General features: G+C 42.0%; 1 protein-coding gene across 11 annotated transcripts in view; it reads left to right on the forward strand.

Moving 5' to 3' along the window:
• The window catches only part of LOC131673825 (glutamate-gated chloride channel), a 117696-nt gene extending 99134 nt beyond the window's left edge, over window positions 1–18562 (forward strand). For 2 of the 11 annotated variants that reach the window (XM_058952159.1, XM_058952154.1), the window contains 8 exons: window positions 229–449; window positions 617–699; window positions 763–903; window positions 5656–5808; window positions 5872–6086; window positions 9582–9632; window positions 12721–12852; window positions 13280–18561. In XM_058952159.1, the coding sequence (XP_058808142.1) occupies window positions 229–449; window positions 617–699; window positions 763–903; window positions 5656–5808; window positions 5872–6086; window positions 9582–9632; window positions 12721–12852; window positions 13280–13414 (1131 nt within the window). In that variant the 3' untranslated portion in view covers window positions 13415–18561. Of the gene's footprint in view, window positions 1–228; window positions 450–616; window positions 700–762; window positions 904–3918; window positions 4012–5655; window positions 5809–5871; window positions 6087–9581; window positions 9633–10794; window positions 10858–12720; window positions 12874–13279 lie in introns of all 11 variants that reach the window. The other 9 variants (XM_058952151.1, XM_058952158.1, XM_058952150.1 and 6 more) reach the window with 8 other exon arrangements.
• Window positions 18563–18566: the final 4 nt, after the last annotated feature.

Consider the following 18566-nt stretch of genomic DNA (forward strand, 5'->3'; position numbering starts at 1 on the left):
TTTATACCGTCTACTGCCGAGACTAAAAGATTAGCTTCGTTTCGCATTCACTTTTGAAAAGCTCGCCGGCGCGCTCCGCCTTGAAAAACGGAGAAACTTGTATTTATCCGCGGCCGGCGGTCAAAGAAAGAAATCGCTCGAACCGTCCAAGTGCTATCGAACGACTGGACCGACTCCGCCACGAGGCTGGGACGAGTTGTACGGCGAGAAAACTGTTTGCGATTGCAGAAGTACGAGGTGGAGTTCCTGCTGCAGCAGCAGTGGTACGACCCGCGACTGCGCTACAGCAATCGCTCGCGCTACGAGTTCCTCAACGCCATTCACCATCACAACGACATCTGGCTGCCCGACACCTACTTCATCATGCACGGTGACTTCAAGGACCCGCTGATACCCGTGCACTTCGCCCTGCGCATCTACCGCAACGGCACCGTCAACTATCTCATGCGGTACGTAAGCGGGTCTGTGCTTTCGGCCGGTCGCGGCACACTGCCGTGACGCCTGGCCCCTCTGTCGTTATTGCGCGCGACCGTGCGCGTCAAATCCCGCCAAATGGAAAGCCGCGTCGAGTCGCGCGCCTCCTTTCATTGGGCCTTTTGCGTTGATCTTGCCGCAGGCGCCATCTCATACTCTCCTGCCAGGGCAGGCTCAACATATTCCCCTTCGACGACCCGCTGTGCTCGTTCGCCATCGAGAGCAGTAAGTACCACGGCGACGCGGCCGTGCGCGCTCGACGCTTAACCGTCTCTCCCCCACTTGCAGTCTCGTACGAGCAGACGGCGATAACGTACGTCTGGAAGAACGACGAGGACACGCTGAGGAAAAGCCCGAGCTTGACGACCCTCAACGCTTATCTCATACAAAATCAGACCATCACCTGTCCGATCAAGGCCAGCTGGAGAGGTGAGTTCTCGTTCAAGCGCTTTTCCAGCTTCGCAGCTGCTTTTCTTCGCTCTTTCTCTCTCTCTCTCTCTCTCTCTCTCTCATTCTCTCTTTCACTCTTTGCACACTGCCGCTGCATTTTTGTTTGAGCGTCGATTCTCGTCGCGACGTTGTTTTGGACGCTAAACGCGCGCTCAGCGACCGAATGTTTTTTTCCACTGAAAATCAATCTTCGTAATTGCGTTTGCTACTTTTCAATCTAATTTCTCTCAAAGTGTACGCGTCGCTGCTCGCGTACTCTATTTGATTAAATATACAAAGATCATCTAAGATCTATAGATTGACAAACAAAAAACAAGTGCCTCTTTGTCACGGTGAAAATGAGCATGTTTACGAACGAAATACGTTAATTCTGCTATTAAATTGACGGCTCTCACATCGTTTCATTACGTTATCGAAGGGTAAATTAAAAGCAGACGCGCTGCGAAAAACAGACTCGAAAAGGCAATCCAGCCGATTGACCGGGCAATCGAACGCGCGCGTGTGATGTTGTCCCAGCAACACTGGAGCCATCGAAGCGCGTGGGTGCGTTCGTACACTGCACTCGTGAGAAAAGTGGGTCAGCGCTCGTGCTGCCGAGACGGCCCCGCGAGGGTGAGCCAGCCGTATACGGTGGAACGCGCACGCGCACCGCTGCTTGCTTCACTTTCGGGCCTTACACGCACGCACACACGCTCATCCGACGACATGCATTGCGCTGACACATGGTCAAGCTTGTTGTTCGTTGTCGTCGTAGTGTAGCCAGGCTGTGTCAAGTTACACAATGCGCACTCACGCTTTGTCGTTCGCCTTTCGAGGCGCAATTATTGTGCAAATGACGTGGTGGGTTGGCCGAGGGTACGCAAGATGACCCGCAAACGCGCCAAAAGTAAAGTGTAGTTTCTTGTTGATTAACGACGAGTTTTAGAAATACCGGATTGGCTCGGGATTGACACCATGAGGACGACGTGTTTAGCATGCTAATGGAATGGATATCGATTATTATTCAATATCTTTCGATATGAAGTAGTAGATTGTTGTTGTTATTTTAGTTTATAGAGATTTATGTTATAAATTGCACAGTTAGAAAAAGAAACCCTAGTTTTCTTGGCAATCTTGGTCTCTGTCTCTCGTTTGACGATCGAAACAGAAGGAACAGAAAACAAACTGGTAGACTGTAATAAAGACAAAGCCAAATGTGGTTCCCACATCGCTGTGGTTTTGCTTGCTTTTCTGGGATCAACGGACAATGTAAATTTACTAAAACGATACCCAATTGTCAGCGGAGAAGATATGAAACACTAATGTTTATCTGAATTGACTCACAGATATGTTGTACACATCTTTTTTCAGACTCTCTTTACACACTATTCAATTTGATGCGTTCTCTTGACTTTTTTCCGTTAATATTTGAATCGAGATCCATTTTTTAATCAGTCAATTAATAAATGTAACACAGTTCAGCTTTAAGTATGCGGAAAAATGAGTATGTTGATTATTAATTGCAGTCACGATATATTGCATAACATCATGAAAATTATGTAGCTTATTAGATGTAGCCGATAGTTTCTTTGTTAATATTATTTTTACTTCATAGAATTTATATTCATTAGTTGGTTGCGCCGATTTAATTTCTTAGAACGTTTTCAATTTGGTTTCACTAATGATCACAATGTTGTTGAATTTGACAATTAAAATTATTGCACGTGTCAAGGAATTTTTCACTACTTCTACTGGTATTCGGCGTATAATTTAAGTACTCGTACGACCAAATTTCAATATTTACGAGCTACTAAAGCAGTATATTATTTTTTTATTCCTACAACCTCGATTGGGTACAACGTGAAGACTCTCGCAGTGTAACGTTACGAAAATATTTTCAGAGCAATAAATAAAATAAACGAGCCACACGATGTGCTAGCAAATTATCGCATTAAAGAAAATTCTCGTGGCAACTATTTATATTGGGGTATTACAATACGTGATATAAAATACATACCACGTCGACCGGATTTGACACTCAATGCAGTCCTATCATAGAGAGCTAGTTTTGCAATAGAATCGCTTGGTGCTTCATACAGCGTAAATTGCCATATTATATTATTGTAAGTGTCATGTTAAAGAAATCGATAGTCAACTTATCGCTCGATTCGTCTGCTGTAGTGAAACAGCATGTATTTGCAGTCCGTATGATCGCGTAAGCGCGCCCCAATAGCGATCGCGACGAGCGAGAAAACGACGCGCAGAATTTGGCATCTCATATTCCGAAAGAATGATAAAGCCAGAGCGATGGTGGTGACCACATCGGTGGCTTGTGCGTCAAGACAAACCTCGAGGCCTCGCGTGCTTTGCCGATGCCTCAGACTTTGGCGCTGGGCTATTGGGATATGAGAAATGACGCGGCCGGTCTCTCGAACGTGTTTCCTCGAACTTTCGTTCATTCGCCTTGTTCTTTTTTCTAGTGCTGGCATTCGATTATAGAGAATTATTTGAAAATTTTCAGTATTTTTAATTGTGCGTAAAGAGTGAATGCATCGATGTACTCGTATTCATTTCGGATTCTTCGTAATAGATGAACGTGTCATTAGTCATTTGCACAGATCTTTAATCGATCGTTTTCATATTATTCCAATAATGCACAATACTTGAAAATCTATTCTCGAAGCCAGCAAGATCTTTTATTATCTTCCTTCTATCGCATCGTGGGGAATGCAATTAGTTTTCTCTTATACTTATCCGTGTCATTTCTAAATCCCAAAGTGAAACCTTATGATACAGTAGTACGTAGAAGATGAGAGCGCTGTGAATGAGAATTACTTTACTCTTTTTTTAGAGCAATTGAAAATTACTTTAAAAAAAAAATGATGAGGCTTAAAAAAACTAAGTGTGCTTTTTTCCTTTTGAGAAGAAAAAAAGTGAAAGCTGGGTGCGACAGAAGCGTGTCAATATAGATAACGAACAAAAAAAATAGGCAGATCGTGGCTGTTCTGTTTGCAGCTGACGGACAGATGATCGTCGACCTCGAGGACGAGTTTGACGAGTTCGGGGACTCGAAGTGCTCGCTGTGCCAGCGCAGGTTTGAGGAGCAAGGTAAACCAACCAAAAACAAACAAAAAAACCATTGTGTGTGAACTGTGTATGGCTTTGTATACGAAGCCCCCTTGCGAAATTTTTTTTTTACCTTTCACTAACATGGCATAATCTACGTGAGAAACGTACGATAGTGAGACATTGGACCAAGCTTACCAAAAACTAACAAGAAGTCCTTCGATATTGCATAATATTTTTGTATTTTGTGTGTTTAGAATTAAAGTACAACATAGTTAGAGTGTGATTTAGTATAAGTTTAAATACCCGCCATTGCGATCAGATAAAATTTAGAAAAAAAATCAAGTGTGATTTTTAAAGCTAAAATAGTATAGACGCTTTGCCAGAAAAATTTAGTTCAAGTGAATCAACGTTAGATGACGAAACTTTTCGGAATTCACTAGTCAACGTCTCTTTTTTTTTATATTGTTGATATCGCATGTGAAACTCATACGAAATGTTATACTCAGCAACTGCAGTGTAATCGTGAAAACAAAACTTGCATCCACGTATCCCCAGACAAAGCAATCAATTATCTCTGATCCGCTCGTTCTCCACTAACAAGCTTAGCAAGTATGTACATAACATCCACAGCTCACGAAAACAATCGAGGCGCATCGAGTTCAGTAGAGAACCTTAGAGACTATACGTGTATCACGCGTATACAGTAGACCTCAAAAGCTTCAATGACAATATGGATGCCGATGTTGTTTGTTGCGTTCTTTCCCCGGGCGGCCTGATCCGCAACGAAGCATCGCAGCAAGTAGTTTGATGTGTTGATTGTTTTGGTTATGCACGTTGTGCTCGAAAAGCCGACTGCGCGCTCGAGAGCAGAGCAGTCGGCAATTCGGAAAGAGAGCACGAGCCAGTCGGAATTATCAACGTCGCCAGCGCGGGGCCAGTTGGCATATATTACACCGTTGCGCGAGTGCGCATGGCGTGTGCAGCGTGTGCAGCGTGTGCAGCGCGAGCAGCCCTAATTATCGCCGTCACGCGAGACGCAGCGTTAGCTTCGTTTAGAAATATTCTTCTCATTGGAGTGACATTGGATCGACGATATGCTTTAATTTTATAGAGCTATTAGCGATCGATTAGATGCTCGCTAATAACTCCGTCGTCCAACGATCGTCACAATTAGTATGGCGCTAATCACGCTCTGATTATTCGCCCGGCCAGATCGGAAAACCTTCGAACTCGTTAGCGGAGCCGTCGCTCTGAATGTCGCCGTCGAATGAAAGGATTCCATACGGCGCCTCTCTTTCAGCGTCGTCGCGACGCAATATGCCGCGAGTTTCCGGGCGTCAGAAATTCGCGTCACGCGCGCAATGTCAGCGACGCGCGGACCGCGCGAGCGATCCGCTCGCCGAAAGTCGCGCGCTCGCCGTGCTGGCGGGTATGCGCTAGACGTGCATTGGAGGCGGGTCGCGCGCGGTTTCGCCGCGGTCGGCGGCTCGTCATTTCACGCAGCACGCGACGCAGCACGCGACGCAGCACGCGACGCAGCTCTTTCGAGTTCGCACTCCGACGGGAGCACGACGACCCATCCCCGTCCGAGTGCGAAAGTGGGCAAAGCCGAGCGGAACGGGGCGATAACGCCGAGGGAAAAAATGGCAGGGAACGTCGATCAAAGTGACATTCTCGCCGCAGGTAACTATAGCTGCCTGAAGGTGGACCTGATATTCACGAGGGACCGAGCCTTCTACTTCACCACGGTCTTCATACCGGGGGTGATCCTGGTGACCAGCTCGTTCATCACTTTCTGGCTAGAGTGGAACGCGGTGCCAGCACGCGTGATGATCGGTAAGTGTCGGCGCGCGGGCGCGGCCCCTCCCCCTCTCTAAAGTGAGCCCCCTTGTGCGCCAGGTGTGACGACCATGCTCAACTTTTTCACCACGTCCAACGGGTTTCGCTCGACGCTGCCGGTCGTCTCCAACCTCACGGCCATGAACGTCTGGGACGGCGTCTGCATGTGCTTCATCTACGCCTCGCTGCTGGAGTTCGTCTGCGTGAACTACGTGGGCAGAAAGCGACCGCTGCACAACGTCGTCTACCGCCCCGGGGAGAATCCCGTGACTCAGGTACTCTTTGCCGACCGTCGGCAGTCACCGTCTCTCTATTCTTGGATTTTAACTCGACTACCGTGCGCAACTGGGCTGCGTCAGGTTAGACGACAAGGACCGTGTTCCCCTGCTCTCCCCTTTTGCGTTGCTGTCGTACAAGGCTCGAGGTAGTGAGCATTGTGCCCGCAGTCGATGCACCATTGCGCTCGTTAATCTGTGTCTTCTTGCCGCTTGTGCGCACGCGCCATATCCCGTGGCTCCTCTCGCTGGCCACTGGCCGGGGCATTGCGCTTCCGAAGGATGCCAAGCCACGAGGCGCAGAACGATCGGACGGTCGATCGCACTTTCAACGATGCGCCCTGTCTCGACGCTCTGCTGCCGTTATCGCCAAATATTCTCTGTCAGCCACGACAAAGTAGCTTGCAGCAAGTTCGCGCACCTCACGACACTCATGACAATAAGCTAGAGCGTATTATATTTATGAAGCAGCTCCCTGTGTATTATATCCTTTGAATGCATATCACACTCTGTACAGGAGCTTGCGCCGGAAACAAGACGTTTCTCGCGGCGCGAGCGTTAAAATACGTCGAGGTTTTGCGAGGGAAAGGACCGCCTTCCGCCCGACACATATGCAAATTTTCACTCTCGCTCCGCGCGTAGCTGTCATCGTTTCGTTTCGCCGTAAAGAAGAAATGAGAGAGAGAGAGAGAGAGAGCTTGCTTTTATTTCTTTTCTTCATTCTGTCGAAATGAAATTTCTCACGGCAGTAACTGGATTTCGCCGGCGACAATCTTCCACCGTGGAATTCTATAAACGAAACTCTCGCGCACGGGGGTAACCGGCAGAACTTCCGCGAGACGCTTTCATTTTTCCTCGACGTCTCGCGTGACTCCACGCGCGGATCACACGCGAATCGTCGAACGACGCGCAACGCTCTACCCCCCGGTACGCACGCGCCGGCACACAGTACGGCGCTACGCTCGTGCGGACTCGGCTAATTTACATGGCAGCGGACGAACCAATGACGATCCATTCCGGAACGCTATGTGCATTCTTCTGTTTCCTTGCTTTTCGCTATTCTACCCCTCTCTCTCTCTCTCTCTCTCTCTCTCTCTCTCTCTCTCTTTCTCTCTTTGACACCCGTACACTTTCGATGTGCTTGAAAACTTTCTTCTATTGGTTATTAATTTTTAGTGCCATTAATTACCTCTTTCGTAGCCGAGAACATATGTGCACATTCGAATTGCAAAATGTTCTTAAAACTTTAAAGCCGAAATACCGGACATCGTTTACGTTCCGAATAACCGTGCGGATACGCGCGTCACTTGTTTCTAATCCACCACATTGTCCGCTTGAGTTTTCCTTTTTCACTGGACAAAATTTACACACACGTCACTGGAGATTTAAAAGAGACGACGTTATTTCCTTGGCAAATACAAGTTTTCTGCATGTATGAGTGCAACATGGCTTTTCCTAGCGATGCGCTCAGAGTGGATAATCTATTATTCTTATCCGTACACGTGAACTTTTTGTCCTCTAACTCTCTAGGAAATATACTCTGTGTAGATTTTTTCACTATCTCTGCTCTTCAAAGGTTGTTTTCTATTTATTTATTTATTTATTTATTTATTTATTTTTTTCATTTATACTAGACACGCCTGATTTGTGTACGAATTTTAATTCAACTAGTTTTGTTTTTTTTCACTCCTCACGTTTGTTCAACTAACTTTCTCACTATCTTTCGTTTCTTTAGAATGTAACTTTATAATACTCTCAAAAAATTGCACACGCAGGTTGCTTTTTTTTCAAGATATACCTTGATGTTAGACCAATAAAAAGACAATTATAAGAATAAACAGAATAAATAATAAAATTATTATACACCATAATAAAAAAGCATATGACCTTCATTCATTCATACGCATCCATATAAACTTTTTTTCCCTCTCTCGCTTTCTCACTCTGCGAGGCGTTATTTGCATTGGAGTTTATAGGACGCGTAAAATTGGTGACACGGCGTTATATCATTGCCGCAGCAGCGGGCGAGGAGCGCGCGTATTGTGCGCTTATACCACGCGCACACGCCCTCGCCCACGCTTGCCCAGAGCTGATGTCGAGATAAGCGAACAGTCGCAAACAATTCATTCGCGGCGTTGTGTTCGAAGGAGCGTTTTATTTTTTACGATCTTGATTCGTTGCCCATCCTTTTAATCGTGTGACACGGAAAAATCTAGAGTTCGCTTGCCTTCCAGCGCGAACGCTAAATTTGCGAAATCAGCTTAATGGTACGGTGAGAAAGAAGATGAAGTGGAACCGCGAACAAGAGCGTTTTTCTCATTAAACTTTGTCCGGAACGAGTGCCTCATCTATACGTTAGTGCACGCAGTTATATATCTGTTGCGACCCGGAGTGGTGGAGGTGGCGCACGCGAGAAAAAAAGTAGGCGCTGAAATGGAGAAATTCAAATAAAACGCCCTCCCGCCCCCTCCCCGCCAAATTCAAGAGCCCGAAGAGAAGAGTTAAAGCGGAGTAATAAAAAAAAGAAAAAAAGAAGAGACGTAGTAATTAGCTCGCCTCTGGAGAAAAATTACGAATCCTAATTTCGTATTTCTGCCATTGTTTGACGAATAAAAAACTAAAGAGTCGATTTCTTTTCTCGTTCTCAAGGGGAGTATTTTAATCCGCGACTGAGCGATAATACATTCTGTCTCCGTCCACATACAAACACACGTACACGTCGAGCGACGAGCACTAGTTTCCTTCTTACTACGAAAGAAACACACATTTTAACAATCCATCTTTTTTTTCGTTTGCAAGAGCAAAAAGTTTTGTTTGTACAAAAGTGTCGTCCTTCAAGCACACTAAACTTGTACTATTTTTCTTTCTCTTTCTCTCTCTCTCTCTCTCTCTCTCTCTCTCTCTCTCTCTCTCTCTCTCTCTCTCTCCTCTCTCTCTCTCTCTCTCTCCTCTCTCTCTCTCTCTCTCTCTCCTCTCTCTCTCTCTCTCTCTCTCTCTCTCTCTCTTTCTCGACTACGAGAACAAACCCAAGTTTTTTTTCGGGAGGGGGCGCAAGGAAAAAGTTGCCTAATGCAAGTAAGTCCGACCGAGGCTCGAGCTCCTCTAGTCGGGAGATCGATTTTCAAACGCGTCGGCAATTTTTCAAGCGAACGGATCGCACGATTTCTGCTGCTTTTATATGAAGTTCAATTTGTTCTTTTACTTAGTAGGTTTTCTGATCGATCAACCATACCGCACGAGGAAAAAGTAAAGCCTATTTTTCACGGCCGACGTGAACGGCATTTGTACGGGAAAGAAAGGAGTGCGATTGCCGTTTCGTGTTCGCGTTAATCATTAGGCAACTACCTCCTGAAAAGCATCAATCGATTAAACAAACAAAATAAATCAAAAATTTAATTAAACCTCGCGTGTAGTAAAAAACGAAAAAAAAATCGTAATCGTTGGGTGGAATGTTGGTGAGTAAGTCTCTTTGTTTTGGTGTCTGTGATGTTGCAGCGGCTACCAGCGGTGCTCAACAGGATAGGAATAATATTGGCCAGCCCCTTGGTAAGATCCCCCTGTCTCTCTCTCTCTCTCTCACATACACACGCACACTCTATACACATTAGTGTCTCTTTTTCCCACCGTAAAATAAAAAAAAAACAAAAAAACAACTGTGCGGAAAAGTCGCTTGTTCACTTGCACTATACTTGCTCCGCGAGGTGTATCTCCTCTTTCCTCTGCGACACACTCACTGGAGGGTCCATTATCTCTAGAGTAACCCTGCACTTCTACCGCCAGACTCTTTCTCGTCTCTCTTCCTCTCGCATGCTGTACACTCAAAAGTGACTATATAGTATACACTAGCACCGAGTTTCTCTGGCTGTGCGTGCCTCTTCGGATGCTTTTGTTTTGACGACTGGTCTTTATACTCTCGGTGACGATCTGAGAAATTTTCTCTTTCTTCTAGCGTTGACAAATATTGTGTCAACCGACTAACCCGACGGGAAAAAGAAAAAATTCTTTGCTTTCTCCGTCGTCACTGAAAGAATTTCTTTTTTTCAAACGGCCGTACACTTAGCTTTCTTTTATTTTTGTCGCCAAACCAAAGAATAACGAAACAAGTTTTCGCCTTTCACCGAGTTTCTTTGGTTTTAATTAATTCGTTTATAAAGGATTTTCATCCGTACTTTTCCACCATTGCACAGTCAAAACCATTCTGCCGCGGTAATAACTACGTCGCGTTTTCAACTCACTAATTAAATTTTATTAAGAGCAATATGATATTTCCTGGCGCGCACGCATACACCACGCACACACGCACTCGCATAAACTCACGCTTAATTAAATCATGATGTAAATATATCCCACCGTCGATCATCGTTTAAACGAAACAAAAATAATAATAATAATTTACAAGTGAAACGTTTGAGAGGTTTGTTTGTGCTGCACCTGCAATGGCATGTCGAGCAACTATGTGTGTGCGTCAAATTATCCAGCACTGCATGCTTGTCGTTAATCGGAGGTATAATATAGTGCCATGTCAGAGCAAAGTATGTAATGCGCGTAGTAGGCAAATTAGGCAGAAACAAACACTTGGCACGGTACGAGTATGATCAGCTTTCAGAGGAAAAGATTTTTTTTTATTGATTGCTCGGCGAGTGAAGAATAAAGAACAGAGGGGTATTTTATGATCAACGAAATATTTTGCTCTGTCCCGCACTTTCAGCTTCTCCTGACCGATAAAAGTCGGCGCTGCTTGCAATCGCGAAACGCGCATAATGTCAATAAGGTAAGACTATGACTTTGTGCACAAACACGAACACTTCTGTTTCTCTCTTCCTTTCGTTTTCTCGTTCTGGATCACTCACGAGCACTGGAACGTCGTGAGCAGCAAGTCGAAGAATGTCGATCCTGGTGTCAAGGTGAATGTCCTAGATACGTCGTGTTTCCGTCAAAACGTCTCTGTTTTGTCAAACGTCCAACTCTTGAGACTTTTCGCCGTGCTCTCTCTCCGGAATAACGCTGTCAACCAGGACACCTGGTTCTGCTTGAATATCAGACGCCGTAACAATATTACTCGCGTCGTCTGGGACATTTACATCGACAACATACTCGAGCATGGAAGTTAATCGCATCTTTTGTTTTGTCTCTCTCTGCCTTCTCGTTCGAACTCAAAGAAAAGAAATAAACCAAATATCTTACCGAAAACTCTCAAAACTTAAAATCCGCTTTTTCGGCTTTGTATCCACTTGATAGCTGCTTCTCTGCGCTCACCGCAAATAAATCAATAAATCAAACAAAAACTAACCAACCATATACGCCAGGATTGGAAGGTTTTCGCGTTGCGTGCAAAACTAGGCCGATATGTAAATGAGTCGCGTCGAAATTGTATTATTTTTTTAGTTGCCTTGATTGTGCGATACACATATATACACTTTCGTGCGACATGTTATTATATATACATATACTTGCTTTGCATAATTTTTTTACCCCGATATACTATTTTTTTCGAGTTTCACTGTAGCGTACTTATAAATATTGTCTATACATATACGAGAGTATTATATATCTTGTTTGAGCTTGATATACCAAAAAAGCCATACCCCCACCCACTTTACATTGCTGTTATTAGTCATTTGAATTTTATGCGACAAACTCAATTTACTGCCGCATTATACATTATACATATGTATAAAATTGTCTATATAGCGGCCATGATTGCTGCGTCTCCCGTATATACCACCCCTCAACCACCCCCTTTACCTAATGACATTGGATTCATGACTACAATATATACTGTATTTCACCCAGTTTTCTCTCGTCCAAAAAGTGCCTTCTCTCTCTCTCTCTCTCTCTCTCTCTCTCTCTCTCTCTCTCTATCTCTCTCTCTCACTCTCTCTTTCGCGTCAGACTGCATGAAAATTAATATCGTTGGTGTACTATGTACTTCGAAAAAGAAAACTATGCCAATGAATAATGTAACAGAGTCCATATTTTCATGAAGGCTGTATTTTCCTGCAGACTGATAATTATAAATCGAAAACAAATACTGCCGTGAATAAATAAACAGAAAAAAGATACATAGCATGGAATTTGGCTAACAGTATAAATATTCGCGATAGTAGGATCAACTTTTTTTTCATTTAGCATTGTGAAATTGTATATTGGTCTGTAAAAGAGTAAAGAGTCGATGCGAACGATCCACTTTTCACTTAGAAACCACAAGGGACGACAAGAAAAAGGCTTCAGCTTCATTTTTTTCATTATACGCTTCTGTTATAAGCACTTTGATGCAGTATATATATCTAGCTTACATCAAGAACGTAAATGTAGTTTGTCGGGTAATCTTTTCTATTATCTAGCTTGCCGCTTGAAAAAGCCTATCTACATTATTAATCCAAGGACTACGATGCATACTAGTCCTTCGATTAAAAAACAACAAGCTTCTAAAAAAGAAAAAGTCAAAAATAAGAAAACTCCAATTAATGATATTAGAGCACGTATCCGTAGCAGTATATGTACAATTTAAGCTACAAATTTAAATATCCCCGCGCGATTCGAAAAATGGATCGCTCGCAACTTTCCCGATCCCCTTGAAATCGATGCTCGTTGGAAAGTGATTCTCTGCCACGGAAACCCTGCTGTTCGACAGGGTGACAAGAAGAGGGAACCCGGCGGATCGCAAGCTCCCGGTAGTGGTGCTGGACCCAACGAGATTGTCACCTGTACCAATTGCGGCCCAAATCCATGTACTCATGCGGCCAACAATGGATGCGCCGCCGAGGTACTTTCACCGCCGTCACAGGTTTAGAACGCTTCTTTTTTTATATGAAATATATTGCAAAATTATAATCGCTGTTTTCGTAGCAAAAGAGTATCTCTAGAAAAAGCTAAAATTAAGAAGCTTTTTAAGTAAATTTTTAGACTGTCATTCAAATAAATAAAAACAAGTTTCTGAACGATAAAAACATATTCGATAGTGAATTATTAAAGAAATACGTGAGAATCCATCAGAAAATGCTAATTATTGCCGATAATCGCCAAGAAGAAAATGTTCAATAATCGAGGATTTTTCAAAACTACTTTTTTGCTACAGAATTCATGAATTTTTGATGTGATATCGATTTTTTGTTGTCACAAATCTAATCTACAATGATACGAAAATCTAACACCTAATTGCAAAACGTTCAATAAACAAAAGAAAAATTCAGCAGGTGAGAAAGAAAGAGCCGCCACATCCGATCCGAGTAGCGAAGACGATCGACGTGATAGCGAGGATTCTCTTCCCAGCGGCGTACGCGATATTCTTGGCGTTCTTCTTCATCCACTACAAGAGCGTTTCCTAGGGCCAAGCCTTCCAGGCTTACGCCGAGGAGTTGTCTCTCTCACCTTAAATCAAGAACATCATCGCGTTAAGCCCGGAAGGATAAACAAACAAATGAACAAAATGTAACCCTCGAACGACGACACAACTAATTCTCATTTGGAAAATGGAAAACAAAGAGCCGATATAATACAGTGTGTACATATAATGAGGGTCGTTCGCAGAAACCTCGAAAACATGAATATATTGATTGCGTGCGACTTTTTAAAAAAAACAATGGTTACGTACTGTATATTTAATATAATTTTTATTATAAAAAAAAAACAAATCACGATCGACAAAAAAGAGTGTGAGCTGCTAATGCCCAAGGGATTGTGATTTTTGCGATTATTGTTGTTGCTGTTGATTAACTCATTGTTACAGAAGCTCAGCGACAACTCAATATTTAATTATACATACACACTCACAAGAAAAATAAAAAGCGTACTTATTACTTAAATAACGATAATATTATACATGTATAGGTGAGAAAGAGATACGATGATGCACCAATTGCGCCAACATTCTCGATTAATTGTAATAGGTGATAATGAAAGTATGAAGAAAACGAAGTGCTTTCGGGTTCGATTGTGCGATGTAATGGCACTGAAATAGGCAAAGGTATAGGAAAATTCGACAATTATGAAAAGACATGATGAACTAACAAGTCGCGTAATTTTTCACACATAATATACAAAAAAGTAATATGGTCTATGACGGGCATGGGGAATTCAATATTATTGTATACATTCTACATATTCTGCGCGCGTTAATGATCGCAGGTAATGGCAAAAAAATATTTTAGAATATATATTGCTGACATTGTTAGAGAAGTAAGGTATAAAATAAGCGCGTGATTACACGAATATTGAAACAAGTCCACGGGGAAAAAGGAAAATACAAGCTTTCACGAGTTGTGATAAGACACGTGCAAGAGGCGTGCAATGGAATGAGTAAGCTCGATGATTTGTGCTAATACGTAATATCGTTCCTCGCGCGCTGTACCGCAAGCTCCATTGTCGAGCGAACCAATCAACAGAAGAGAGGGAAACTCGATACCGCGCGGGATAGAATTGTACATTAGTTAAAAGTATTGTTATTCCGGTACACTTTCGTCGCGCGTCATTCTTTTATTTTCATTCAAGCTTGCGCGACGATCAGTTTTCATTTTTCTCCGCGATAGTCCAAACGAAAAAAACCATATATGAGTAAGCTTATCGGATCGGTGAGCCGTATACCGGGAATTTTCGACGTTAATCGAATAAAAACACTAGGCAAAAAATAATCATTTACAAAAGATAAAAAAAAGAAAAAAAATAAAGAATGTGTTCTTCTCACTTTTTTCAATTTCACTCTATAAGGGCATATACACACAGACACACACACACACACGCATGGTTTATGTAATGGTTGATGATTTGATTCTTTTGTGCATTGCATTCCTAAATTTCAAAGCACTGCCGTCGAAATTGGAAAAGAAATTTTTTACATAGATTGATGCTTCTTTTGGTCTCTCAATTAAATTTTACATATACTCAATGTCGAATGCTATATAAGCCTTGATTTTTTATTGTAAGGCTTTTTATACATACCGATTTTCGTCGTACAAATTAATTATTGTTATATGAAAAGCACACGAATTTGCTCTTTTTGGGATCTTTCATTATTGAAATTATATATGGAAAATTCGCTTTAATCGAATCGTAGGGCTGTAGTTCATGACAAGTTTGTGCATTATAAACGTAAGAATTTTCAAATCGTCGTAGAATCTATCGTATTAATAAATAAAAACAGAATTATTAATAGATAATACTGCATCGGAGAATACGTGTATAATAATGAAGAAAATTAAATTTTAAGAATTTCCTTATAACTGGAGCAACGAATATTTATTGCATAAATACAAATTTGCTGGAAACGCGACATGCAGAGATTTTTCCACGTTCGTCTCATTAGCAAGAAAAAAAAAAGATGTATTAAGACAAGTTATTATTACAATTTATAACCGAATGGATGGAATATTTAAGATTGCATTAGATTCGAAACTCTGACGATGACGGCTCGTGCAGATGAAAGAAAAAGCTTATAAATCGAACAAAATGCCTACCCACGCAGTACAACAATGTGCTAAAAAGTAATGCTACGACAAAATTATATTTTTCAAATATAAATCGCCTATTTTAATTCATATAAATTGCGATAAAACTTTTAGCGTGAAATTTTTCATCGCGGCTAAGAAAAGACGCATATTGGAGCGAGGAAAAACAGAAATTGAAATACAATTGTTGGCGTTGCGAATCGGTTGATCTTTGAGAAGAGCAAAAAAAACAATACAGATTTTATTACAATACAAAGTTATGTGAAAAAAACACATTAAAGTGATGATCGATTAATGGAAAAATTTTATATTCATCGCGCTAATGAGTGCAAAGTCCCTTAGGTGATAAAAAAAACGCTAACTCATGATAAATGTTTCTGAAAAAATAAGTAAAGAATGCTCCACGGACCAAAGTCACACATTAATCCTAAATATAATACGGGGAAGTCTATAATAATATATTGTATTAGCTGCACTTAAAAACAAATGAGAAACAACATAGGCTGTGGCCCACCACGTGAATCCTAAGAAATATATTGAATATATAAATATAAATATACTTTTACAAGCTTGCACGTTATGATACTCACGATCGTGTTATCAGAATATAAGAAAATACGTATATCGCAGGCATGCACGTAGTCTATATATCTGTATATATATATGAAATCTAGTCATCCGTAAAGTATTACAGAAAATATGTTAACTAGTTGTGTTTCGAAGATTTTTTTTTGTCATGTAATATATATTTTAAATTTGTTAGTTTTGGGTTTTTAGAAAATTGGTTGTATTTGTATATATTCATTGAAGCAATTTACCAATTGACTGTTATTCTTTTCTGTTTTGTTCATTCATTGCTATTACATTGAACGGTGCGATTATGTACATGCCTGTCTTTTGCTATACTTATAAGCGTTTTCAATTCAGTGTATCTGTAATAAATAATAAACTTTTAGACGCATACACTGAAAACCTGATCAAATATATTTAAAAAGCAGAAAAAAATTATTAAGAAAGATTTTCTATATAATTCGTTAAAGAACAAATGATATATATCTATGTATACGTTTTCATCATGCTACATAATGTTTATACATTACGAAATATTAGAAACGTTTAAAAAAATATTGCAAAAAACGAATATAGCAACAACAGCAAAAAATATTTAGTATGAATTATTGAACTTATAACGAATATGCATCGCCGATCATTGCATGAGCAAAACTTCTTCACCCATCCTAGGCTTAAACAAAACTTTTTCGCATTCAAAGAAGATCCTCATCGAGCTAGAGCCATATTATCAATCCGTACTATTGATTTTTCGTTTTGTGTATACATTACACTGTCAAACGCGAGGCGATTAAGCAATAGATTAATTTAGCCGACAAGTGCGTGAAACGCCGCTGTGCGGTTCGAACAATTATACGATTCCTCTTTCCGACTACATGCTCGTTATTCTATTTTTTTACGACAAAAATTGACGCTTCATACAAATTACGTTCTAGGAGCAATGGTGTAACGATGAAACGAGCTTTACGAGCCGCTTCGCAGTTGAGCGCTCCCCTTCTCGTCGTTCCATGTCGGCCGTTGCCAGGCTGGAAGCATGCGCAGAATTTGCCTACTGTAATGCTCGGTTTTCTTTGTTATCGAGGTGCTAGTGGCGGCTGATGGGTTGAGTTGAGCCGCGGGATCGAGAGCAGCAAGAGAGAAGAGGAAGGAAAGAGATAGAGAGAGAGAGAGAGAGAGAGAGAGAGAGAGAAACAGAGAGACAGAGATGCGTGTGCTCGTCGGGCCCGTAGGATGCAAGCCAGAGGGAAAGAGAGCGCGCGAATGCATCGTTGATGTAAGAGTCCGTGAGTATACTAGTTATCTTGGGTCCCAGGTAAACCACAGTGCCACATACCGGGGAACCGGCTCGCGCCCTATCCGGTCGTTGGGGAATTAGGAGCACCGGACCCTAAGTGTATCCAGCTTTCACCAATAGAGAGCGTCATCGCCAACAGCCCATCATTATCGCCGACGGTGATTTCTCTCTCTCTCTCTCTCTCTCTCTCTCTCTCTCTCTCTCTCTCTCTCTCTCTCTCTCTCTCTCTCTCTCTCTCTCTCTCTTCTCTCTCTCTTCCTCCTCTGAATCAGGCCTGCACTCGGACGCCGTCCTATGTCGTAGCGCTCGCCGAGCATTGATGCTGTAGAGCAGCTGTAAACCATGAACGGGCCGGCACCTTTACCACGTCGACGCGACCGTCGGGCAGTTAATTTACCAACGGTCGCACGTATATTCGGCATTGCGCAAGTGCGCGTGGTTTTATTTTATTCCGCTGAGGCAGCGGCCTCCCAATTTTACATGTAAGCCGGTAACGTAAGTCGAGTCGTTTGTCGGAAATAAATTGTTTATTTTGTAATTCTTGTGTCAACCTCGCTTACTGTCCGTCCCTCCACCTGCATGCGACTCTCTCCAGCGTTCGGTTGCTGCGTTCGCCCGACGCTACATTAAGGCGGTCTCTTCGCCTCCCTCCTCGCGCAATAAAAGAATTAGTAACGAGAAGCCACAGGCTTCAGCGAAATTCTGCGAACATGGCTTAACCGTTACAATGGTTTGATTAGTAGTATACAGCAATAATGGAAAAAAATGGAATTTCTTTTCTCCTAAGTAAAAATTATAATACGTAAAAATGCATATTACCTAAATGTAATCTACTCGAACGTTATTGTAAATAAAAAACGAATTCTATATAACTTTTTTGAATTATAATCTAACATTTCCAGCGTTTTATCCTCGAAAAAACAACACCCATAGTCATCAGGCAATCTCGAGTCGGCGAAACTATTGTAAATAAATAAATAAAATAGAGACAACAAATTTATTGAAAACTATCTTCAAAGCAAAAAAGAAGTATCACGTTTTAGCATCACGTAGATAGAGACAGAACGAGCGATACGGAAGTCAAAGAAAAACGCCGAGAGAGATAAAAATGATTAAAAATCAAAACAAAAAAAACAAAAAAGAAAACATGTTTGAAATAAACTGAATCTAAAA

This window comes from Phymastichus coffea, unplaced genomic scaffold (genome assembly GCF_024137745.1).
Source record: "Phymastichus coffea isolate CEN01 unplaced genomic scaffold, Cenicafe_Pcof_1.1 PCOF00200, whole genome shotgun sequence".
In the NCBI taxonomy this organism is placed as follows: domain Eukaryota; kingdom Metazoa; phylum Arthropoda; class Insecta; order Hymenoptera; family Eulophidae; genus Phymastichus; species Phymastichus coffea.